This window comes from Denticeps clupeoides, chromosome 11 (assembly GCF_900700375.1).
Source record: "Denticeps clupeoides chromosome 11, fDenClu1.1, whole genome shotgun sequence".
Lineage (NCBI taxonomy): Eukaryota > Metazoa > Chordata > Actinopteri > Clupeiformes > Denticipitidae > Denticeps > Denticeps clupeoides.
This window is the reverse complement of record NC_041717.1, coordinates 7062874-7084804: the sequence shown is the minus strand read 5'-3', so window position 1 is coordinate 7084804 and position 21931 is coordinate 7062874. Positions and strand designations below refer to the sequence as shown.

General features: G+C 39.6%; 1 protein-coding gene across 1 annotated transcript in view; it reads right to left on the bottom strand.

Annotated features, from left to right (window-relative positions):
• unc5db (unc-5 netrin receptor Db) overlaps positions 1-21931 on the bottom strand; it is a 120944-nt gene that overhangs the window by 52696 nt on the left and 46317 nt on the right. Inside the window, exon 2 of the mRNA XM_028995981.1 lies at positions 4050-4265. Coding sequence (XP_028851814.1) covers positions 4050-4265 — 216 coding nt within the window. The remainder of the gene's footprint in view (positions 1-4049; positions 4266-21931) is intronic.

The following is a 21931-nucleotide window of genomic DNA, read 5'->3' as shown; positions in this document are numbered from 1 at the left end:
TATCACTTTTATTTTGTCAGTGAAAACAGGCCCTAAATATACCCAATTAGTCCCCATATCATTGAAAAAATTCACTCTGTCTAGAGAACACTAAAACCAGGCTAGAGTTTAGAACCTGACACCGGCCAGAAAGAGGCAGAGGCACGAGGTGAGGATGACCGCTGGCCGAGAGGAAGATCTTGTCACAGCTTGTTTGCCACATGCTTGAGTTCTTCAGTCTCCCAGACCCGTGCCTGCTGGCAGGTGAGGGGAAGTGGGACTGTTTATCTGCTGCGGTCAGGCAGGCCTGTCTGACTCTGCCACTCTTTATTCTCCTGTAATCTATATGAAGGGGCGAGCTTTGTCGGTGGCGCTCCTCTCCAACAATAACATTCGCGCCGCCCCGCCGCTAATGATGGAAGACTTCTCAGCGGGCATTAGGTTTTAATGGAGTGTGCAGAGGAGTCTGTGAGCCTGTTTGTGCACAGCCTTAAAGAAGCCCAGACTTTAATTAGCCAGGAACAGACAATTAAAGAAATAAAAAAGGGCATAAGTCAACACACGCTCGTAGAGAACACTCTTCTCCAAAGCCATTTCCTCCCATTAAACAGTTGTGTTTTTGTCTGACTAAACCATGACAAATGGTTTCTTCTTCGGAGTGCACTTGCGAGACCCTCCAATGATCACAAACCGCTCGGATACACGCAAGCTTGCAAAATGTGCAATGGTTCGTAATCCTTAGACATATGGGGCGAGGGTGTGCTTGGCGGGGTGTAGATGGGTGGTTGGAGGCGAAAAATCTGTTTGGTGGTGAGCACCTGGAGTGGATTCCTCGGGTTTGCTGAGGCCTGAGTTTGGAGAGAATTGGATTAGAATTGGCCCAGACAGTAAAGCATCTTCATGAGGGCGTGTGCAAAAGTCATTTGGATTATGCTCAATATTCCAACCCGTGTCATAAAGCTCGGTCCCCTCAGGTTTTCAGTAAAAATATAATATAAAATAATATATAAAAAAATAAACATTATTTTGGTGAGACTTATTCTCTACTGTAGACTTACATAAATATATAAAACAAGAAAGAATCCACTTTTATTTGCCTGTTGAAGGCTAGAAACCAACTACCCTATGATGTGTAATTATTTCTGTCACACAGAAAACTATCTAAAGTTCTGATAGTTTCGAGTGGGAGGAGCCTGATTGAGACAGCTACTTCCTCACTCTGGTTTATTTAAACGTTAAGCTCATCGCTTTTGAAAGCCTTTGACGTTACACTTGGCAGGTAGCACTGACCTTAAAACAATCAAGCCTTTTGGGAGCCTTTGTCCAGAGTCCTTTCCACAGTGCGCCGATAAACTCAAGGGCATTGTGGCGCTTATCTGTGGGATGTGACGGGCCAGTAAATAAGAGATCCTATCAGACACACAGCATGGCATTGAGGGCCCTTGTCCTAATCAATAAAATGCAGTTCTTCATAGATCCCTGCCCCTGATTACCCCGCCTAATCCAATAAATAAATTTTGCTGTCCATTACCGGCCAGCGACAACGAGCTATATATAAGAGGTTTAAAGTTATTTACGCTCATTTAAAGCCAGGTCCAATGCAGGGTAAAGTGTGTTGCAGGCTGTGTTCAGTATTGCGTAGGTAACATATTGGACCAATATACTGTCTCTTTGTCTATCTATCATGTGATAGTATGTAGCCGCCCTCTTAGAGCACAATTAATTCTATGACAAAAAATATCTTTTATATAACATTCTGTGACCTCACATTTAAAAAAACAAAACTTATGCAACAAGATAATGGTTACATAAAAAAAACTGTGCTGCCAAGAAAACGTAATACTTTTCAATTTTACTAAAGCATTTGCATGTCCCTACTTACTAGTCCTTTTTCATATGTCTGGGTGAAAGAGAACATTCTACCATTTTCATGTGCTTTGTTTACAAAAGGGAAAAATATGACTTTGCTGCTACATCCAGGGTACGTGATTAATTGGTCGCTTTGCTCCGTGGGAAGTTGGCTGTTGCTGCTGTGAAGGATCACATGAAGGGAGCAGGGGGCAAAATTAAATCTGGCCGGCTGATTGAATTGCAAGTGTGTTACATGCGTGACACAGAGATTGGGAAACCTCGCCTGCTCCTGAAATTTCAGTTCTTTTGCACATCAACCAACAAAATAATTTGATTTATTTCTGGTTCAATTTAATTTGCTGTTTCCATTTTAACTGTTTATATGCACTTAAGTTCTCTATCCTATAAAAAAACACATAAGAAATGTATAATTTAGGTCAAAGTGGTAAACCTTTAAATATGTTGTGTTACTATCTTCTATGTGACAGATATAATCATTTACACAGTCAGTAATTAGTTGGACTAAAGGTTTGTCTTTTTAATTGAATATCAAAAAGCAAATGAAACAAAAGGTGACAATAACCAAAATTTGGCTTAAAAGGCATGAAAGTGACCAGGAGCTAGATCATTAAAAAGCAGTTTCATCTCACTGTGGCTCTGTATCACAAAGAAAATGAAAAGAGAGCCAAACACATGATCTGGACTTGAAGTGGATGGTGGGGAAGTCGTGGGCGCCTCGGTTTGTTCGACTGAAAAGGTCTCCGTGAGATTGTTATTAATAAATCACACATCATTTATTAGTGCAACTGTTTTTCCCTCTCCTCAGTCCAAACCATATGGGGTGATTTTGCTTTTTCTCCTAGACATCATTAAAACTGTGAGCTGATTGGCGCTGAGCTGAGTGCCAAGCGGTGCCAATCTTCCAAAAACGTCAGATATCTTTGGCATGTCAGCAACGGCCTTATGGTGCAACTAGAGGACTAAGGACTGGTGTTCAAAAAACCTTCAGTGCCAGAACAGGGGCACCATGATATATTGTGATTTGATTTTTCCTACAGCCAGCGGTCATGCATGAGCTTTACAACATCCGACTGTACATCTACAGTGCACAAATAAATCAGAAAGTTGTGACTTCACATTTCCACAATAGCAGCCATACAACAGTTCCACAGCACAGCAATCACAAAGTAATGAACTTCCAGATGCAATTAAGAGCCCCTTCCTGCAGAGGAGTCTTCCTGAATGCGAGAAACGACTTGCACTGCGTAATCAAAGCACATTTCAGATGAGGTGTTGGATTAGCTTTGTGTTTGTTCTTCTCCCTCGAAATCCCTTCAGGAAACAAATCCAAAATCTTCTAATCAGCATGCTGCTTAATACATGCTTTAACTGGGCTAAATTAGGTTGGACCAGATTGTCTCTTTACATGACTTCATCAGAACTTATCAATATGGTCCGTCATGCACAAGAGCAACTAAATAAATAAAAGATGTGCTGAATTAAAAAAAAAAAAATCAATCATTCTAAAATGCATAAATCATGCAACGGGAGATCAGGCAAATCCACCAGAATTTTGCATTACAGAAAAACTGCCTAGATTTTAAGAGGCAGAGGTTCTCTTCAAAGAGAAAAAGACAACACTACATGCACAAATACATTTGATACATCACATTTGAAGGGGTCGGGCACATATGCTGATGCACTAGATACTGTACTAGTGTAAAATTGTCCAGATGTGTCGCTCCTTTAAATCAGTGTAACCTATCAGCTCTACTACTGAGGCAGTGGCCTAGCGGTTGAGAGGAAAAAAAAACGTAAATCAGAAGGTTGCCAGTTCAAATCCCGAACTGCCAAGGTGCCACTGAGCACCGTCCCCTCACACTGCTCTCTGGGCTCCTTTCATGGCTGCCCACTGTTCACCGAGGGTGATGGGTTAGAAGCAGAGGACACATTTCAACTCAAGACTCATTGTTTAGTAGTTAAGTAGGAAAACGTGACACTAAACACATTTCCACTTAGAAAACAGAGAATAAATACATTAGAAATTGATTGAAAACAGATGAGCCAAATGAGTTTAGAGATTTTATTTCCATTGAACAAATATTGCTCAGCAGCAAATTTCTGCCTCTTTGGCCTTCAGACTGTGGAGCATCAGTTGAATCCTCCCCACATACATTCTTTCCACATCCACCATGTCACATAGGCAGACAATCTCTCACCTGTTCCGTCATCTATGAACTCCCGAGACGAGTGTTCATTCTGGTGCACCCATTCTCCGTTACATTTGAAAAAGATCTGCAGAGCAGGCGCCGCCCGACAGTTCAGCTTCACAGGGTTGCTCTTGATGATGTAGGCATCCTCTGGCTCCAGCAGGAAGTGGGGGAGTGTGCCCGGAACAGATGGCAGCGAATCAGGAGTGGCATCACCTGCGATTCCTGTGATTAAATGGTTAAAATGAAATTAATAATCTGAAAATCAAGAAAATTATACTGCAGTACACGTTCTACATTATTCTGCAATGCAAGATGTCTTATTTTGGAGAATTAAAAGTAGCGCACACGAAAATACGTCCTCTTTTAAGACCACAGATGGTAAGTAAGGAAAAATTATCTGCCTAAAAAAAAGGACATTAGACCTATTATTTATTTTCTAGACATATTTAGATTAAAATTTGGTTCCCATAGTCATGTATTTCTCTTATATTCTGCTGCCTCCTCAATAAACATGATAGAGAAAAAAAAAAAAAAAGATTAAGCAGGTTATCTCCAAAGTCAGATTCACAAATAAAATGTATTTCACCATATTTTGAATCAGGTTTCAGGTCTTTTGTGGCTGGCTGGATGCAGAAATTGATAGCCTGAATGCATCTCACCTCAGCTGCAGCCGCTTTTCATAGAATAAAAAAGGCATTACAGCTGTAGGAGATCTGTATGAGAACACAAAACACAAAACACTGAAGCTCACACCATTTCCTTTGTAGAATAAGGACAGAATGTTCTTTGAAGGCAAGCTCTTCCAACATGAATTCTGACACCTTCAAAGCGGTTTGGCAAAAATAGGGGCTTGTTCAACGACTACTGAACAAAATGCTTATTTTCACTCATTGGCTAGTACTATATATATATGTGTGTGTGTGTGTGTGTGTGTGTGTGTGTGTGTGTGTGTGTGTGTGTGTGAGTGACATGGTGCTGCTTGATGAAGGCCTATAATTTGACCCTTGAAACACATTGATATACTTGCCATGAACCTTAAATGTAAGGTGAATGCAGCAATGAATGCAGCAATCAGTAACCTTGACCTTTGACCACAAAAACTGAACAGTTTGTCCTTTTGCTCATGTCAACCTTTGCGCCAAATGCAAAGACACTGGCTAAAGGTGTTCCTGATATACCAAGAACGTGAGGTCACAACTAACCTTGAACTTTGAGCATCAAATTGTAATCTGCTCAATTTTTTTCCCCCACTCATGAGAACTGGACAGGTCTGAGGTCACAGTGACCTTGACCTTTGCCCAAAACACACCAAATTGTTTTGAATTTGAGAATGAAAAAAAAAATTAATAAACAGAAAACTAATTACATATGTAACGTTTACTAATATGTGCCTCTGAAATTATTACATAACCTTACCAAATGAATATATCTCATAGCAATCGTGAACACAAAACATTTTTAAAATGTTAAATAATGTTAGAAGCTTTCGATTTGCCCCGACTTCACGTTCAATCACTGCTGCTAAGCACTACTTAAGGACCTTGTCCTTCTTGCAATTCTGACACTTACTGCAGTCGAAGGTAATGGAGAGGACTAATTGCTGCAGAATGATGATACTTCATAACCGCAGACCGTCACTCCTCACTATGCGCCTCATGATATGCACTAATAAACATGAGCCTTAATGAAGCCAGCAAGCATATTGCCACTAGGTCAATTTGATTCTGATTACCCAATGTAATTAATGATCTTTGTGCCCTACAATAAGTACAGGGTACAAGGAGCAGCTATGGGTTAAACGTAAAAAGTGGTTTTCTGAACACAGAAAACGCACCATTGATGTTTCCATAGGAAATTATGTACTATATGAAACTCAACAAAGTCATCTGCTCCTCAGATGAGAATTTAAAATGACCCCAGGTGAGGAGCGAAAACAGATGTAGACTATTTGGATGTAGAACACTCAAACAACATTTCCATTTAACATCACGGTGCTGCTGCGGCCATTGTGGTTGTCACAATACAAGAATTTCAAACTCAATGCAAACACACAGGAATTATTCCACACCACGAATCAGAACAAAATGCACCGAAAAATAATTATAACTTAAAAAGGTGGGAACAGTAACAATAACACTAACAACTGAGTCTGAGAAAATGCAGTGACATTATGGCTCATTTTTTTAAGATTCTGTTAGGTATGGGGTGGCAGAAGCTTAGTGGGTAAAACGAGCGCTGTCATGCCACATTCTGAAAGGAGGGGCGCAAACGCTTGACATGTGGAACAAATTTTAAACAAATTGTTTTTAATAAACAAAAAGAGAGGGGGGGGGGGGGGGGGGGGGGGGGGCATGATGCATGCACAGTATGCCACCATCCACGATGCATGACAACTCTACGCTGCACACTGGATAGCTCTGGGTGATTAGGAACAATGCAGTCATGTAATTAGGTGCCAGGGACACACTCATTAATAAACCAGACGAACACAACGTCACAGGTTCAAACCCAGCTTACTGCCAAGTAAGCGTCCCAGAGCAAGACACTTAACCCTGAATGTCTCCAAGGACATTCGTCCCTGGAACTCTTGTGTTTCAGACACAAACTAATACTGTCACAGATGGGCCTGACTAGTTGACTAGAGTCCACATTAACATGACCACTTTATTAGTAGTGATAGACATTAGCCTCTATCCTAACGATGACTACTGGTAATAACGGTTAGACAGCTAACAATTACAGAAGTGCCAGCCAGGAGGGTTAATAAGTTAGGAGGTTCGCTAATAAGTTGATTGTGCTGCTCAACCTCGTCTCCACCACTGTGTAGCACTGCTGGCATACAGCCTTATCGATGCACACTAAATACTTTTTAGCAACTGCACTTGCCATGTTCCACAGCTTTGTGTTGTAAATGTTAACTAGACTTTTTGTATTAAGCTAAATATTAAGACTGGGGGGGGAATGGCAAAAATTACTTAAAACTTAAATTGAAATCTCAAACAGACTGTTTAGCAGATGATCAAAAGATTAAGACCACAACTTTTAAAAGTGAGAATCTGCACAAAAATCTCTTTTTCCCATCATTTTCTGTCATGCACTCACACCGCCTTGACCTCCTGATGGCAGAGGTAAAAAGGCTTTCTGTCTTTGAACGTGGCAGGAGCTGCACAAGCAAGACCTCGCTCAGCACGGGTTGGACACAGTAAGACAGTCATTTTAAATTCCTTAAAAGACCCTGAGGGTTGTGGGACGAAAAGAATGTCAAGGTCGAAAGTATTTGTTCAGAAGGGAAGTAATTTTAAGTATCGATTACTATATGAGAATCGATTATTTGACCACAGTGTGTCGTTTTTTTTTTGTTGTTGTTGTTGAATAGCACAACCTTGAGGAATGAAGAAAGTCTACCAGAAGTTTTTTCTGGAGCAATCTTTGCGACGTAGAAGTCATGCAATTTACTGAAATGGTGAAAACAATTATTTACACATTTTACCATCCCAAAACACGACAGAATGTCTCTGACCTATGCACACAGAAGAATTGAGTCCATGCAAAGTTTCTAAAAACGAAGCTATATCTAAAACTATATATATACATACACACACACACACACGCACACTGTCAGCAGTTCCGTTTCTGTGTGTTCCTGCAATTACGACATAATTGGGTCACCAACTAAACTTATTCTCCCGCAGCCGCGTACTGACTCAGCTGCACAGTACTATTTCTCCACAGTGCTGCACACAACGCGCTTTAAACCAGCTGCTTTATTCTCACACCCATTGTATCCTAATACTGTGAGAATAAAGCGCACGGTGTGCAAAGGTTGAGACAGAAGGAGGAAAGGGGGATCCTTTGTGATTCAGGCTTTACATGGTGAGCACCCTCTTGGATTTCATCAGTCCGCAGCCTCATCTAAAAGCTGGAATGTCAGGAAGTGTCAGGCTAATCCCCACTACTGAGGTGAGAGGACTAGCTGTGAGCAGAGGGGAGTCTGCGGTTGTCTGCACTTCTGTATTCTTTCCTGAAGACCTCTGTGTGAACTCCAGGGGATGAAGGGAGTAACATGCACACGCTGGCGCACACTCAGCAGCGCTAGACGTGGATCTGGTGCTATGCTGTGTTTTGAGATCTATGAGATCTAAATTCCTTCATAGCTAAATATCATTAAAAATCAGTTTGACTCCGAATGTTGTTCTCTAATGTCTTGATATTAGATTTTTTTTCAGCTATATAACGTTGTGTGGTAAGAGTTTGCCAATGTAAAATGCAATAGCTGGTCATCCAGATCTCTAGAATTAAAGCACTGAAAATATAAGACTGTGATGTCAGCTGATGGATCCAAGAATAAGGTGTATTCTGGCTGGGAAAATGGAGAGATTCTGGTTGTGGAAATAACTGCACGCCTGCAAAAAGGGCAAGTTTGATAGTTTCACCTGTCCAACATACCAGTGGAAATACGAAAAACACAAAAAAATTTGTATATAAAAACATACGCATATGCATTTCACATTGAAACTGTTTAAGACAAATCCCTAAAATGAATATAAAAAAGCAAACATAACAAATTACAATTATACAATTGTTAGTTAAAAAATTTAACTGGTTAAAAGTATCTGATGAAAAAAAACAAATACATAAAGATTTCTATATTAAAAGAGGGTCAAAAACTGAACTTTGAGGAACTCCTTGTGTGATTTGTATTTATATTGTGAGAAATGGTGTCAGCAGATGGTTATGCTCTGTAGATGAATACAGAAAGCTCAAATGTTAGCTGCCAAGAGGAGAGGAGTAGTGTCACATCTCTAGGCTCGGGGGTAAGAAGGCGCAGAATTCGGACATGGTGGAACTCAAAAGCATTTATTATCACACATAATAAATGGCACAAGGGCCAAAATGGATCAATGAACAAATAGCAAACTCAAACAAATCTGGAGGCGTGTGAATGTCAGGAGCTGAAAGTAAAAAAGGTAAGTACATAATAGTCCACTTTAATGTTGCAGCACCTACTGGCGTAATTGGCTCCAGCTGAGATTACTCAGGACTCTGTGATTAGGTGCCGTGGCACCACCAATGGCGCGGGGCGTCACAGGTAGCAACTCTTTCTAGTATTTTGGATGATGGAGAGAATACAGGGTGGGCCATTTATATGGCTACAACTTAATAAAATGGGAATGGTTGGTTGATATTAACGTCGTGTTTGTGGCACATTAGTATATGTGAGGGGGCAAACTTTCCAAGATAAGTGGTGTCCATAGTGGCCATTTTGAAGTTGGCCATTGGATCCAACTTTTGTTTTTTCAATAGGAAGAGGGTCATGTCACACATCAAATTTATTGGTAATTTCACAAGAAAAAACAATGGTTTTAATGTAACTTTATTCTTTCATGAGTTATTTACAATATAATATGTGTTCAATGTCACCAACCATTCCCATTTTGTAAAGGTGTATCCATATAAATGGCCCACCCTGTATATTGGCAGAGAGTTCTACAATTATATAAACTACAGTGTTTATCCAGATAATATACAGAAAATATGAAACCTTTTCAGGTTGTTACAGGGTTTGGTAAGTAAAGTAAAAAGCTAGACGGTCTAGCATCACCTAATGAGGATCAAATGTTCCCCTTTTATAGCAATTACATGATAGATGTAGCCGTACTCTGCAGCCTTGTAAACTTTCACTCAGAGAGGTGATTTTGGAATAATTAAAGGCTGTAAATCTGCTGCCTTGTCAGTTATGGGTAGACTGCAGAGGCTTGAAACTCTTTCCCCGTGTAGATAGGCATGGGCAGGCTTTGTTGGTTATTGACATATTTCCTCAGCATGTTCTAGGAGAGCCTGAGGGCCTGTTCTCCACTCTGAAACTGCCAGCACTGGGTTATCTATTCCTCTCCCTGGCAGGACTCTTTACTAAAGCCATCTTAAGCCTCCCATTGTCCTTGGCCCAAAAACTTGTGGATGACTGTGAGCTCAGTGTTTGAAAAGGTTCTGCAGTCAACAGAACATGCAAGTCTAAGAGGCTGGCTACATTTCCCGCTAACTCAGCAGCCGGAGCTCTCTTCTGAAGTCTCCGCACATTCCGCACACAAGGAAAAGTTTCGTGGAGCTCTGCTTTTCTTGTAAGTGTCATCTCTTCTTATCAGCAACATTCATCCTCAGACTGTCTGCTGTGACAGGAGTGGGCCGTTCCATTTTTATTTTGCCCGGCTTTCTGATTTAGTTTAGGAGGCACGGACAAGTATCCTGGCACTCTCTGAGGAACAGCAGACAGCAATCAGTCGGGGGGAAGCACACAGCACTGGCCAACTGTGCAGAGTCAACAGAAACGTGCCATTGTGGGATGTGCACCGAACACACTTTAATGAATAAATAAGGGTCTCTGCGTTCAGCCTGGTGTGCTGCAGTCAATCCAGCTGAAGTTTCTCAATCCGGTGGCAACACCTTGCACTATTCAAGATTAGTTGCATTTATTGCCCTTAGGCAGAGACTTAAAAGCTAAAAAGCTGTACAACTGAAATACTAAACTTTTTATTTCCATTTTATTTACAGTCATTGTATGCAAGATGTTTTAACGTAAAGGATGACCAGATCATCTCCCCATCACTCCCTGTCTGATCCTCTTTCCAATCCTACTAGGTCAACTGAATTGAAATTTGAACCCAAGAAAGCTGAATGTTGTAATTAAACAAAAAGGTACCTCAAAAAAGTATAATTTTAAGCAACCTGTTTGATTATTGCAAATAAGCTCTGAATTCATTTATTTACTATAAAAATAGATGATTTACAAAATGCTTTTTATCAATTAATTAATGTGTTAAGTTGTCTTTTTTTTTTTTTTTTGGTCTTTCTTTGTTGACTTTCTGATGAAGTGGTGCCACCTCAGTGAATCAGACACTGATGCTGGATGCTGGCCACTCTCCCATTTTGCAAAAAAAACGAATAATACAATTAAATGAACCTTAAGTTTACAACCTTGCAAGGGTTCCCCGTTCAGTTTGATTCCATTACATGAAGACAAGGCGAAGGGGGCCTCATGTTCACTTTGCTGTGAGCGGAATACAAATAGACTTTGCAGTTCTGTAAAAAAAAAAAAAGCAAGAGGAGCCTCTGCAGCCTGAACACAGCTACTCAAGTGTGATACAATTAAATGAAGTCGTTCTGATGAAAGGGTCTCAATTTAATTGAACATCTGGCCACTAACTGACACACATTTGCTCACTTTTTATATTTATTTATTTCTCATGTTATGTGTTTGTCTGGTAAGGTGCATAGCCATGCAAATGAAATTTAAAAGCTGTTGGTTTCAGACACTAATGCAGGGTTTGGGGTAAAAGTGCAATTTTGTGCTCAGTTCAGTCCAATCAATCTCCTAAAAATGTACAAAGCCCTCGTGATTAGAGCAAAACCGCATCTGAGCACTTCATGGTTGTCTCATTAATACTGAGATTGATTGCCTGCTGCAGAAAGCTGCAGAAACTCAGTTTGACAGTTACATCAGTAGCTTGGAAAATGGACTGTTCAAGCAAGGCCTGTGCCATCTCCGAACTTCAGACGATGAGCAGGACTTGGTCGCATATGACTTTAAACTGAGCTGACATCATTTCATGAGATTTAAAGAGGATTCCACAGGTTACCTAACCTATGGCCAAACAGCAGCTGTTAACGTGCAATTTAGTTCTTCATTGTGCTGGTTTATGAAACTGAAGGCTCCCACATGATCTCATTAAACACAGCATGATCTCACATTCAGTACTGCTCAACCTTTTTCTCAATTTTAAATAATTATAATAAAGCTCCACTGCTGCAATTTCCACAGTGGCCAAATATTCTCAAGCAAAAGCCAAAATTCACAGATTGTAGCATCCCCAGCTGTCAAGTACATTTTATAGCGTATCTTTCCTATGTGAAGATTTCATGTTAAAAAGGTGTAATGAGACATTTTTATGCATATTATGCACATCCTACTTGACAGCCTCTTTTTCAATACTCATCAGTCAAGCTCCCAAATGCAAAAGAACCCTGTCAGATTAGCTGAACATTCATATATCCCATTTCAACATAAAATATCTTGATATATAACGAAAGACCTGCACAGTAAGTAAAGATTTAATAAACTGACATTATCAATGTCATATGTAATGCTGTACTCTACATGAAACTGGAACGGCTGAATCTGAAATAGAGCTGTATCAAGTTTCTCTCCAAGGTTTTGATGCAATATCTTAAAATAATTATTACCTGGTTAACTTTTTTAATGTTTTCTAAATTTAGTGTATATTTATCTTTCATCCTTTCTTGAATATATGTAAATTGTCCAGCATAAATAGTATCTTCATAAACACAAATACTTAATCTATTACTATCACTACTATCAATTAAAAGCTTTGGATTAAAAAACTAATTAAATATTAAATATTAGGGTTGCAGAACACATTTAAATCATGATCTATTACAACTCATTTCACCTCATTCTTGTCTTAACAGGTGAGCTTGTTAGTGGCAGAATTGAAACAAAACATCCAGACAAAACCCACAATGCACTGGGTTGATGAACACTTTAGGAAAATATGAATATTTCATGTGTTATCATCAGCAAAGCTACATCACTCCCATATATATCCCAAGTGGTGCTCGGACCCAAACCCTGTTGCAGCTGTTCTTCAGCACGTAATCTTACACTGCCGGTCTGTTGCTTATCTGATTCGCCTGGTCCGATGTTTCAAAGCGCTCATAGAAAAATGGTATTTCAAGTATTCTTGATGTATTATAGAACACCGACCTTTCACAGAACAGTAATAACTCAAAAATGTTAAGACGTTTATTTATTTTATTTTTTTGCAGATGAAACATATTTGCATGTTAAGTGACACCACAACAGCCAGTGCACACAGTAACATGTGTCCTCTGCTTTGAACCCGATCACCTGAGGAAGCAGTGGGCAGCCATAATAGGAGCTCAGAGAGCAGTGTGTGGGGCAGTACCTTGATCAACCTTCGGATCAAGGGCACCTCAGTGGCGCCTGAGGATTTGGGATTTGAACCCGCAACCCTTTGATTACGGGTCTGCTTCCTTACCCGCTAGAAATAGCATTTTGAAGCTAGTTTCTACTGTTATTCTAAACAAATGGTGTCTTCTGAATTTAGCAAATAAATCCGTAAATAAATCGCACAACACCAACAACTCTGGTCTGAATGTTTCAGGATGTGCTGCAGGAAGAGTGGCTGATGAAAACAAGATGGGAAAAAATACATCTACTCAAGCACATCCTGATCTAGTGAACTTCCACCTCGCCTGCATAAGACTGTCAGCCCAGAACAGGAACAGAAGTATTGAGTGAACGGGAAGCCTACTTTGTTCCCATTGATTACAATTTGGAGTCAGAAATGTGGAAAGAGAGCAGCCAGAAATTTAATTACAAGTGAGAAGAAAGCTTGAGCGACGTTTCGGGATGTGGAAAATCAATTAGAGGGTATAAATTCATGAACAAAACCCTTGTACTGGGAACACAATAGTGTGGGAAATACATTCAGTATAACAAGTCTGCCTATAAATACATATGAAAGACAGAGTCTTCCAACAAAAACGTACTGGCCTCTATAGAATGATGATGAAGTAGGTGATGGAAAGGTGGAAGGATTGAGAAACCACTGAACAGAAAGTAATAGCAGAGCCAGATTAACAACATTCAGTGCCCTCGAGCAACTGCATGACCCTCGACCCCTCAACTTAACTGCCCCATAAAGACATCAGCGCAATATATTGATTTTACTATTCTGAAATGTAATTGGCACCTATCTTACCCATTGAAATATCCTTTTTTTTTTTTTTTTTAATCATTATACCTTTATCATGGTTTCAGAGGAAATAAACCCCTCGGGGCGGTTCATCAGGGTTGTGAGGAGGAACATTACTGGCAGGAGACATATTGGTGCAGTGTCACCACCAAAATTGCCAAATTGCCAGTCGCTAAGTTTGAACATGAATCTTTCTGACTCGTCATCAATGATCTAGCAACGTTCTGTCTACTGGAATCACTAATGAGAACGCAGGACACAGAATGATGGAAAACATCAAACTCTCTCTGAATTATTTTCTTAACAAAAAACTGATGTGTACGTGTACATTTATGGCATTTGTAAAACACCCTAATCCCGAGTGACATCCAATCAATTGTCAGTGGAGTTTGAACCTATGACTTTGTGGTCTTCTTCATAGGTGAGTGTGTTACTAACACTGTACTGCTTGTCTTAGTCAGTAATTCATTGACCCCACTTTTTTTCAGATGTTCACCCATGTTTAAACTGTTTTGCAAAAGGGTCACGTCATTTCCCATGCCACTTTCTCGGATGTCTTTTCCTGAGAGAATGTTGTTTTGGAGACCCCAAGGACCAGTCAGGGGTGAAAGATCATGTAGTACACGACCAGTACATGACCAGTTGTCTACTACAAAACCTTTTGACACGATCACAAAGTCACAAAGTTGTGTAATGTGAACTGTACAGAGATCCAAGAAGAAAGAAGGTGTAAAGTAAGCTTAGCTCAAGGTGAGACTGAGGCCAGATTTGATGCTGCAGCAACTCACGCTCGAGGTACAAAAAGGAATTATGAGACAAGGCAAGGCAACTGCTAGCTGGTAAACATGAAAACTTCACAAAATATGTCATCAAAACAAGGCATAACATGAAATGTGTTGCTGATATTCTTTTGAGAATTTTGCACCTATAATGTGGCAATTTCCAAAACCATGAAGAAAAGTGTATATGTTTTCTTAGAATAAGAGCCAGTGGATGCCCATGGAGAATTTCTTTGCATTTCTGCAGGTTTGAAGTGATAATTGCAGACAAGATTTGGATAAATATGCTTAATAATAAGTGCTTGAACATTTAGGGCCAAAAATAAAATAGTCATATAAAGCATGTCTTTTTCAACTTGAAGAAATACCTATTTAAATATCTAGGACTACCCGCACAGCATTTCCATGATGCACCAAACATGCAGATCATCAGTGCTTTAATTCAAGCATTCTGATGGCTGAACTGGTGAATGTCATATAAGATATCATGCCCCATAGATAAAGCCTGTCTTCCTCAAACTCATCCAGCGACGAGCGAGAAAAAAACAAACACCAATGACCGATGACATCCAGCAGCGTTTTCTAGACAAACTGATTAATGCTAATGAAGTCTGGATGGAGATGAACGGGCGCTCTCTCGCCTTGTCTTCTAACCCTCCTGCCTGGAGACAGGTGCAGGCAATAGCTCACCTCCTGAGATCAGTCCAGCTCACAGATACAATCAAATATTCTCTTTCAAAATGGGCCAGGCTGCAGCCACCTGACAGAGACACATGGCTATAATCCAGAACTGGAGGGATGGGAGAGCGAGAGAGAGAGAGAGAGAAGGAGCTGACAAGCTGTATAAAGGTTATACTCCGCAGGAAATGCGGAGTCAGCATTTCTAAACGGCGAGAGTGAGACATTCAGCCAAAAAGCAAAAAACAAAAAAACAAAAATGGTATCTTAATAACCATTTACTACACTGTAAATATTTTTAAGAGCTCCATATTTGTAGTAAATTATTCCTGACGGACAGCATATTATAATTCATCCTTATTTAATCATGGTAGGCACATTCCATCTCATGTTGAGGATCGTAATTAATGTGTAGAAATCTAGGTCTCCTAATTGTCATAAATCCATAATTTGTCATAATCCATAATTTCCATAATCATAGTCTTGTTTCACCCACACTGATTATTTTTTATTATTACATAAAAAAACTTGAAATGAGGAAGGCTACATTTGGGTAAAAGCAAAAAATAACATTAATGACCTTTAATTTCTAATGTCCTCTTTAAATTCTAATTGATTAGTCTTGATTAGTGTGTTCTAAGCGGAACTTGGAAGAGTTTTTTTCAATATCATGTTGGTATTTTTAACATGCTCTTCTGATTATGCATCTCTGCCTCTGTTTGATAGAAATTTATTACACCGTCTTGCAAGGTTAGCGCTTTCATAGCGAGCACAATGAAATAAGCACACAATTACAGGTCAGCAGTCAAACAAATGAAGAAAACAACTTCACATTATGTCCAACGTACTTTCATCTTCATCTGTGTGAGTGTGTGTTTGGATGAGCAGGTTTCTATTGTGCAGAACAGGTGCTATTTGTTTTGCAGCCCCATTAAAGTGGGTACATTTTTTATGATGATAAATTTCCAATAACGCGCCCTGGCATAGACTAATGGACAAAAATAAACATGCTAAAGGAGGTTTCACCTCAGAAAGAGCCACACACACAACCAACAATCCAGCTTTTCAGAGGCTAATTACCATGAAGGTATTTTGAAACACTGATCTTTTGCAGCTCATAAGAACATTAACACAGTTCATCATGTTAACATCATTCAGTGTGTGCTGTAGAATATTACTTTTACAGCTCAATCACCAAGGACTGGGGGGGAGGGGGTCAGCTCAGTAAATAGCATTGAGATTATGCAGTTATGACTGCAATAACAATAATATAATGAGGTTAATCATAATAACGATGACAATAGTCAAATATGCTGAATCTGGACAAGTTAATTTTATTGCATGTTACCATGACTACATAGACCTTAGGGTCAGCACATTCATTCAGGGTGGTAATTAAACAGGAATCCCATTCATTTTAAAACACGCACCCACAGGTACCATAATAATGAATAAAATGAGATGGTATGTTTAGTCAGTATTGAGACCTGACCCTGTCTATTTTATAAGCACCTGTAATAAATGTGTAACAGTCAGGTGCTGGGAGGTGTTATTTCTGCAATAAGTGCAGAACTGTGTATGTAGCTCAGGCTCCTGCTGATGCCATGCACGCAGTGGACAGCTGCAGAACGGCGCGGTATACGAGAGCACAAATCAGTATTGACTGTGAGCAACACACAGCGAGAAACTGTCAATACTCATCCCAGGATGCAGCGTTTTCCCGGTGGAAGGACCAGCAGCCAAGTGGCACGCTTCACTGTTAAAGTTTTCCACTACGCAATAAGTGCTTCATGTTGCCAAAATAGATCTGACCCACCCATTAAAACATGGATGATTGTGACATAAGCAGAATAATTTTATTCACCAGCAGATTCAGATCTGGGTGCGTCAACACCTTGAATTAATTTTTACGCCCCAGAAGAAGTTCCTGAACATTTTGAATGGACGGGTGAACATGGACATACAACAATCTATAGATATGTGAAACAGACTGCAGAGCATGCCTTGGACCACATGGGATACTGGGAAACCTCCACAAGACCTGCTGTTTTCAAGATGTTCCAGTCATTATAATCAACACTGCAAGAACTTAGTATTCGCATGATGCCTATCATAATTCACCCTTTGACAGGTACCATAGTAATAAGATTATCAGTGTTATGCTTGAATAGTGTGTACAGAGCTGAAACAAAATTTACTACATTCCAATAGGGAATTTATTTATATTAATTTATTATTAATTCTATTAATTAGGAATATTTAAACTGAACTATTTAAGGGTATGATGAGGTGACTTTTCCGATGATGTAAATCACATGATACCGGACCGCACTGTGTGTCTGTATATGAGCTCCCTTGTACAAGTTGTCTTTTATATTTGTAAAATCATAAAAATGTTAAAATAATACTTAAAAAAAAACGTTGGTCTATGTGTCCATCTGTGGGAACACACTCTCTTCCCTCCCATTTAATTACTATATCAGAAACACAAATGTACTGAATAACTCAAATTAACCACTCACGGCGCAGTTTTGCAGAGTGTAAAAGGGTTAAAAAGAACTTTGGAACCTGCAGGTGAGAGGCTCTGGGCAGACGGCTGCTAAGTGGGGGAAGCGGGGAGCTATGAGTGCATTATTAAGCCTAATGAATGTCAGAGCATCGTGTCACCTGACACATAAGGTGCCAATTATATTGACAGGCCACGGTTCCCTTAGTACTCAAGGCACAATGAAGAGGCTCTTTCAGCCTTGCTGACATCTGCCTCATTAGCCTGGGAAAACGTGAGGAGCGGGCCGATGGACGAGAGCGCCCTGGGCCATCCGGGGCAGGGACAACACTCATTTCAAAACACCCTTTCCTCATCTTTCCTGCCCTTAACTATTATTGATGGTAGGAAAGATGTGTGCAATGTAATAAGAGGTCCAGGGAATAGAAAAATAAATATTAAAAAAATCGGATTAGGCGATATCACGAATGACATTAAGAATCATTTGTCATGCATTTTGAACAGTTAGATTGAGGTGACATTTGAAATGTAAAACAATAGATTTCATGAGCATTTCAGATGTTGCTGTAGGACCAAATTGCTGTAAGGGGCCTTGATTAAAATAGGCTAAATAAACCAAGATGCTAATGAGGCAGAAGGGCGATAACGAGTTAGAACATAAATTATTGAAACTGTGAACGTGGTTTAAAGGCTTGTTTTATGCATGCTGCCTCTACAGGATTCAATGGTGGCAGATGTACGGTATTTCGTTTAAGGCGACAGGAGTGTCTTCAACACACTGAACAATTTTGACCAATGGAATTATGACAAACATGATGACAACTAAACAACTGGACAAAGAACAAGATAACGCACTCACTTGCAGAGCAGACAAATGAAAAGTCAAAGGTCCAAACCCCACTTTTTACCACTGTGTCCCTGAACAAGACACCTGTCCCTGAATTGCTCCAGGGAGACTTCTTCCTGTAGTAACTGCTAAATGCTGTACACTGAATTAAAGTAGAAAGTCTCCCTAATTGGAAATACTAGTAAACTAGAGGTACACAACTTCAGCTATGGTAGGCAGCAAAAATAAAAGCAATAACAGAAATTCACTTGATTAGAAAATTGTGTTTATGACCTCTTTGTGAAATGAATAGAGCCATAAATACAGCTTAATAATACAAGATGTTTTTAAAGAACATATTATACAGTTCTTAATGTTTATGAATTGTAGGTTTACCTGGAAGAAGGTTTGGTTTGTATAAGCTGAAATGGGAAAATTTGACCCTGCAGCAGACTTTCAGCAGGTATGAATTTCATCAGTTTTATGAATTTCAATGTGCACTTGTCACGACATAGAAAAGAGGAGGAGTACCCAAGCCTGGATTTTAAACTGGACAAACAAGCATATAGGGCTCTACTCTAGGACCATGAAACTGTTACAGCATTATACATGCAAAGATGTAAATGATAACTTCTATGTTCTGTGGTGTACTATACACATCCCCTATTGCACATGGGAAAATAAGAATTCTGATAATGTTAATGACAATAAAACATTAAATGAGAATCTAAAAGGAAAATTGAAAAAGTTACAGTGAAAATGTGAATTGTGATTTAAGTGTTGCATGCTGTTTACTCCGCCAACATCAGTATTATCTCTGCTCTGAGCAATGAGATACAGGCAAGCATCACATTCTGGAAAATTGCAGTGTACCACAGGCAGTTAGTGGACAGATGTATGGTGACAAGATTACATCATCTGCTGCAATAGTACATTAAAATATTCCCCAGCACCACAGAAAACATCAATCTGATTATGATTTTTTTTTAATGTAGTGCAACCCATGAGCACTGCTAGACCCCTCTTACTAAGGACTTATTTACCAAAGCCCTCGGGTTAGTTTTTTTATAAGCATGTTTTTAGATTCATCATAATCTGAAACCAATAAAAATTCCCCCTCCAAAAAAACAACACGGTTTAGATGAGATGCATGTGAAGTAAATTATATTTATAGTCTCACTACAATGGCCCTATCTCCAAAATTGCAGCTTTTGTGTGATGGACCAACCAAAAGTGTTCCAGAGAGCCAAAAGACACCAAAAGTCCCTACAAAGGGCAAGTGACTCAACCACAAAGCAATGGAAGAAGGTGGCCTGGTCTGATCTAGGGCTGCACGATTTGAGAAAAAAGTCATATTGCAATTAGTGAGATAAATAGTGCTATATCATAAATGGCACTTGCTTGCCTATCAATTTAATATTTCTAAATATGTACATCACTGCAAATGTTATTTTCCCAACACTGAAGCACAATAAAAACCATCAATAAGAATTTCACTCAAAAAACAGGTACATTTTAAGAACGATTTACTACATATAGTAGTATATAGGAACAGCTGGATATAAATGGGATATTTTAGATTTTGTCTTGTTGCTTCATGTTGTATTTTTACTACTAGTTGACCATCACCCAACTCCATATCCATTACCACCTGGACTGTAAAATGTCCAGGGTGCTTTAAGGGATCAGCCCTGTTATTTGGGGTGCTTTTAACAGCTAACAAGAGTGTAGTAAGAACCCCCCTGCAATAATAAATACTCAGGGTTTATTTGCCTCAACACCTGCCACAGATTTTATATATGTTGTATATGTGGTGTTCCGGACTGCAGTCTGTGGCTGCAGTAGAAAGTCACCTCGCCTGAAGAGATAGGCCTGACCTGGCCCAAGCCTGACAGATTCACCACCCACCTGACAAGTACAGCTTTTTAAAAGCCCGACTCTTTTTGGTGTGCTACGAGCACTAAGACTGAGAGGACAAGTAAATTAGCATGTTTGAAACATAATTACCAGAGGCTAGCCTCCATTTCACCTCCTCAGTATCCGTTTTTACAAAACACAACCTGATGACGGTTGTTGCAAATCAAATTAACATTTAATAAAAACGTATTTACAATATGTGAAAAAACAATCACCAAATGTTTGCCTTGGGATACAGCAGAGCTCTCTGATAAACAAGCAGGGAAGGCCGTAATGAAGCACCTAACAGATGACCTTATAAGGGTTGACCAACGCCAGCTCCAAGGAAAACTGAAGGTCTGGTGTTATCATACCATACTGTACCAAAGGATAATTTGGCCACTGAAGCAATGCGTAGGGCCCTATTTATTTATTTATTTATTTTCTTTTTTTTTTTTCTAAATTCTGCTTTTTCCATTTGAATTAACATTTGTTTTAACATATTTATTCACCTAAAACCTATGTGTATGTGGAGTGGGTGTGGGGAAAAAAAAAACTCCAATATGACAAATAACATTTAATCACTGTTCAACAAAGTGCTTGGGCATTTACTCTTTTGTTTTGTAAACCATTTACACGTAAAAAAAAAAAAAGTGCATTTCTTCCTTTTGTAAAATAAAAGTGTTTGACTTCAACATAAAAAACATATCAAATAAATTGGGGAGACCTTGAATCCAAAAATTTGCCCAATTGCATAATGAACTGAAACCAAGATAATAAAATCAAATTTTGATTCAGAATATTTGTTCGCATAACCGAGAGTTTGCTGGCGTGACTGGCTTGCGCTAGTTTGCTTCTTTTCTCTGTTTCTGATATGAGTTATTGACTGTAAGTGGTCGTCACATATGTTCTTACAAAAGTGGCAAGCCTAAACATTGCATATGTGCGAGCATGCATGGGCCCGATCGAGCAAGTGGTCCGGATTCAGCACTGACAACCTCTTCGCCATAGATGACCAGGTATTTACATTGCATTGGTGTGTGCGAAAGTCTTGCCTTAACTGGAAACATTTGCAGTGCCCTGCTGTGGCCAAAAACGTGAATTATAAACAATTCCGTATTTTATAGCAGATTCAGTTTCTTTTGTTGGATTCTTGCGAATCATATTGCATTTTTGCCGAAATACCAGTAGCCACAGTAAATTACTTGGACGGAAAAGCCAAAGTGTTCATCCAGAATTGTCTAGGCCTGCAGTCGGCTACATGGTGCTCGACTTCACGGAGTCCACTGACCAGGCTGTCAGGGCTGCTGAATCAGATCCGTACTGGCCGGAGATGGAAAGCCCAATCTGAAGTCAATAAGGCTATTCTATACTGTCCCTGAGCAAGACACTTAACCCAGAGTGTCTCT